This window comes from Primulina huaijiensis, chromosome 9, assembly GCF_012295235.1.
Source record: "Primulina huaijiensis isolate GDHJ02 chromosome 9, ASM1229523v2, whole genome shotgun sequence".
Taxonomy (NCBI): domain Eukaryota; kingdom Viridiplantae; phylum Streptophyta; class Magnoliopsida; order Lamiales; family Gesneriaceae; genus Primulina; species Primulina huaijiensis.
Genome location: NC_133314.1, coordinates 19,539,483 through 19,544,530, shown reverse-complemented (window position 1 = coordinate 19,544,530; position 5,048 = coordinate 19,539,483). Strand labels below are relative to the sequence as shown.

General features: G+C 34.7%; 1 protein-coding gene across 1 annotated transcript; it reads left to right on the top strand.

Moving 5' to 3' along the window:
- The first annotated feature begins 236 nt into the window (after positions 1-236).
- On the top strand, positions 237-3,810 carry LOC140985342 (uncharacterized). Its single transcript, XM_073453173.1, has 6 exons — positions 237-411; positions 506-764; positions 2,388-2,540; positions 2,853-2,958; positions 3,038-3,152; positions 3,600-3,810. Exons 1-6 carry the CDS (start codon positions 370-372, stop codon positions 3,636-3,638), a joined length of 714 nt encoding a protein of 237 aa, XP_073309274.1. The 5' UTR covers positions 237-369; the 3' UTR covers positions 3,639-3,810.
- Positions 3,811-5,048: the final 1,238 nt, after the last annotated feature.

Here is a 5,048-nt window from a genome sequence, read left to right as displayed (position 1 = left end):
GGTTTTGGTGAATGCAGTTGTCTGATTAATTAATGTTAATGCGTTTTATGTAAAACTGAATTTTGTACGAATAAGATTTTGTCAATTTTGGGCTTAGATTCAAGGAACCTAAGATTCGTGTTAACATTTTTGTTGGTTGTGTTGGACTTAAACTGAATTGTGAAAAATTAAGGCACTTTTGAGGATGACCAGTGCCTTCAAAGAAAAGAGAGAACGAGTAATCAGAACCNAAGAGCTCGTCCCTTACGTTTGCTTGTGAACTAATAGTATTTATCTGGTATTGTTTAATAGTTTGCAATATAATTTTGGACACTGGCAGTTTGCTAGAAGCGGGTAAAGCAAGGTCTCCTTAGTTTCCAACAGTATACAATGTCTTCTGAAATCTTCTCCGATTTTGACATTTCAGAGCATGTGAGTTTTTCTCATACAAATAGAACGTATCCATGTGAATAATTCTTTTTTCAATATGTATGTATTCATGTTTTTGTTTGCATCTATGCTATAGGAAAAGGATAAATTGGTTGGGGAAGTCATCCGTTATATCCTATTCAAATCTGAGCAAAATTCAGGTTGTCCTATTAAAAGGGATGAATTGACCCAATTGATTACTGGTAAAAACTATAGGCAAAGAAATTTGCCTGCTTTCGTGATAAATGAGGCAAAAGCTAAACTCTCCTCGATTTTCGGCTATGAAATGCGAGAGCTTCAGCGGTCACGGCTTTCAGTTTCAGCTAATCCAGGCCGTGCTTCACAATCGCAACAGGGTAAGTTTTTTTATGACATATGTTTCTATGTTGGTTTTGGTGAATGCAGTTGTCTGATTAATTAATGTTAATGCGTTTTATGTAAACCTGAATTTTGTACGAATAAGATTTTGTCAATTTTGGGCTTAGATTCAAGGAACCTAAGATTCGTGTTAACATTTTTGTTGGTTGTGTTGGACTTAAACTGAATTGTGAAAAATTAAGGCACTTTTGAGGATGACCAGTGCCTTCAAAGAAAAGAGAGAACGAGTAATCAGAACCCCAACGATAGTGAATGGACCTAATCAATGCTTGGATAGTTTCCAAATGCGTCTTCAATGTCTTCAATCATACATAAACAACACGATACCAAACTAAGAATGCAAAAGCATTATCTCAGTTTGACTTGGAAATTGGCAGAACAATTATTTACCAAGCATAAACCAAATTTCACCAAGATTTGAAATGAATTCGGACTCAACCTCTCCAACAAATCAAAGATACTGAATCTGGTTGGACACTACTGTATCTAGATCTTGATAAGTTCATTTAATTCAAAATACTCAAGAATTTGCTCCGGATAATATTCAATAATTATGTCAAAAACCCATTCCCGACATGTGCACACATGAATTAAAAATGAAACATGTATGGGCCTAGAATAATGTGTAGGCTAGCCATAAAAATTATCAGACTAATAATCTAAAAATTATAAATAAACCTAAACCTTAGGTGAACTATCACTAATTAGGCCTTAATCAATAAATTTTGAAGTGAATCGCACCTATTTTAAATTTTTTTTGCACTCTTGGGCTTCAATCAAATCCATGCATTCCAACTCTTCCCCTTTGAATTGGCCCACTTTGCTTTCGTGGACAATATCATGGACTTAGCTATTCAATTGGATAACTAATGGTTCTCAGCTGAGCTTCTTAGCATCTAGAACTTGGCTTAATGCACCGCCATTCTAATTATAGCAAAGATGAACTTCCAAAGGTCGGCATAGATGGTCCACAATCATTGACTGGAGCTATATCAGACTCAATTTTTGTCAAATTCCATTGCCATTTTCTGAATTTATTTCAGTATTTATGGGCACCACCATACACTAGAACTATTAACTGACCGAGTTGTACACGTGCACAATCCATTTAGAAAACAACCTCTACCAGCAAAGCTATACAGTTAGCCATCGTGCTTGAAAAGTTTTGAAGAAATGACCCGAGAAATAAACTTTTGTGTTTTAAATTGTTTTTAGTGAAAAGCTTTTACGATAAGGGTCAAATCATGTAAAATGCTTTCTATAAGTATTATAATATATTTTTGTATTCATATTTGTATGAATAATGTTAGGAGTGGGGTACTGTAGATTTAAAATACATTGAATTGTGTTAAAATATAATATAATAACATAGTAATTTTGGGAAATGATGAAAGATGAATTAAAGCCATGATATGTTATAGGTTTAAAAATTGGTGAAAATAAATTTTTGAAAAGACAATAAAAATGAGAGGATAATGTTTGGTTTTGTTTGTCTGGATTGAAAGTATGTCTGGGATAGCTGAATCAACCAATTGCACCCTCCTCTTTTCAGTTCTTAGTGCTCTTCCAAATGCTATGTTCTAATAGTTTCTTCAATGCAGCTGTATCTGATGCGAAATCATACGTAATCGTAAGCCAAATACCCCCTGATGTCTACAGAAAATTTGTAGAGGATACAAACTCAACACACTTGACAGGTTTCACTTTTGTCGTCGTTGGTATCATTCATTTAGCAGGTGGCCGAGTGGAAGAAGGTGTGCTTGTTTTCTTGATTATCAGCTTTAGATTCCACAATAAATTGCAGTATGCTTTATTTGTTAATATATTGCCTTGTCTACAATTTCAAGAAAACAGTGCACATCAAACTCAAGTTAATTCTCACTTGTGCATATCAATAAATTTTTGTAAACTCACATTATTAAAATGGTGAAACCGATAATGAATGAGCGATGAGCCGATGATGGGGTTATGATTTTGTATCGTGCAAATTTAGATATTATAGATTTTTTTTCAATCTAAGATTGCCTTAATGTATAAAACTATTGTGTTGTCTCTAATTCTCCAAGAAAATCTCTGGCATCATCTGAGACGTATGGGGTTGCAAGAAAATCAGGAGAATCATCCGAACTTTGGAAATACCAAACAGGCACTAGAAGCGCTTGTCCAACAAAGGTGTTTCTTGCTGTGTTTATTGGGGGCTTTGATTGGCCTAATGTTATAATATCTGATCTTTGTGTCTCTTATGTATCAGATATTTGCAGAAAGAAAAAGTGAATGGCCCTGAAGGCAACACTGTTTACTATGAGCTTGCAGAGAGAGCTCTTGACGCATCCACTAATGACAAAATCAAAGAATACATATCTCAGGTTCTGTTTGATGTTATTCTTTTTTGTCTACATGGTGCTATCATATCATTATTTCCACCTACTCTCGACGCATCAATTAATGACAAAATGAAAGAATACTCGGGTTCTGTTTGATGTTATTCTTTTTTGTCTACGTGGTTCTCATATTGTTCTCTCTTCCTCCTCTCTTGCTCCTCCCCCTTTAAAATCTACAATCCATATTTGTTATATAACATAGTTTTGAACCAAAGAATGTAACTGTTGCTTAGCGATCATTCATTACTATTATGCTCCGGTGTTTGTCATGCTAACCCTGCGCGGGAGCAAGAGAAGAAGAAAAACTAATCTGTTTCCTCTCTGAATCTTTGTTGCCAGCTGTTACATTGATTTTTTCTTGGCATTTGAATTTTTTCTCTATCTCATTTTTCATGTTTATGTTCTGAAAAAACAATGGCATTTTCATGGCAGATCGTCCAAAAAGACGGCAACCCAATGGAGGCTGATTGATTTTCTTTATTTGCTTCCTCGAGTTGAGAAGTTTTTGGCTTATGAGTTGCATGCTGATGGGTTTTGATGCGCATGTCACTTTGGGAGAGGATTGTATTCTAAATATAACCATTTTAAGTTAAGATATATCGGTATGATGCTTGGTTGTTGGAGAGACGAGTTTCTGATTCAACGGCATTTAGTGGAGGGAGTGTCTTAAAGCTATTTAATAAAAATATTTTACACCCCCTTTCGTTATTGGAATTATGTTTTCAAGTACAGACTTATGGTGTAAGCTTTGAGTTTTTGTAATCAAAGATTATAAAGTTTTAGAAGCAATTTATGTTTACAAAATAATGTATTTGTCGGGCTTTACCAAAATAAGGCATTCTTCTGTTCTAAATGGCTGAATCAATTTACATTAGAAAGATTATAAAAACTGAATTGTCTATTTGTGGTTTCTTATTAAAAAAATTACTGAAATATCAAAAAATAAATAAATAATTTAAATAATAGAGCGAGCTCCAAGACCGCGGCCACCTGAAAAATTAAACAGGGGCGGAGGTTCAAAACACTCCTTTTTTATTTTAACTAACATCTCATTTGTTCAATATGTAAAAAAAAATTTTATGTATTGAACAAATCATGGTTACTCTTTTGGTTTTGATCCAGGATCGTGGAGACAGATTGATCCACTGCAGTTGTTCTAGTGACTTGAATTTTCCTGACAGTGTATGTCGATCAAATCTAAACGTTGATCTGCCCCTTCTTCTTCTGTTGTTTGTTCCTGAACCAAGGAAATCGAGTAAGCTCAAATCTGGCCCCTGAGGACATCATAGAGAATATGCTTTTAACATTTGAATGTTTCCAATGTTATCTCATCTCATATTTGACCTCTTATTCCTAAGCGTCTATACCTAATCGTATTAGGATCCAGTTTCTTTTTCATATTACTCAGCAATATGTTATTGCATGCTCATGGTGAATGGTAAGATCTATTTTACTTCTTGAGTTGTCTGGTGTCGTGTTTTTTTACCGAATTTCTTTTGTATTAAGTCGCGTTTTCATGTCCTTTGAGAGGTAGTAGATGTTAATCTTGATCAAGCCAGTGGACTTCTTTCTACATGAATATTATGTGTTGTGGCCAACTTTCCCACATTCCACTCATACACCTCAATTCTCCAACCAGGGTCGAAGGAAGTTTGTTTTTATGTTCTTGTCTGGCTTAGGTGTCGTAGTCCTACTCCTTGACAAATATGGCCTGCAAATCATCATACTAGCTTTCCAAATGACTTCTTTTTCACAAAGAGTCCGTGCAGTTGTATCTTTTGTGCGTGGGGTTCTCTGATTCTCGCTTCTCCTGCGGTTTCATGTGTTAGAATATGAATTTTTTGTTTTTTGTATTTTTGTTTTGTTTTGTTTTTTTTTTTT

Bases quoted from the DNA above. Each gene is read 5' to 3' on its own strand.
- LOC140985342 (XM_073453173.1), top strand. From the start codon at position 370: ATGTCTTCTGAAATCTTCTCCGATTTTGACATTTCAGAGCAT. The intron at 2,959-3,037 runs GTGTTTCTTGCT...CTTATGTATCAG, and splicing joins GAAGCGCTTGTCCAACAAAG to ATATTTGCAGAAAGAAAAAG. The intron at 3,153-3,599 runs GTTCTGTTTGAT...TTTTCATGGCAG, and splicing joins TCAAAGAATACATATCTCAG to ATCGTCCAAAAAGACGGCAA.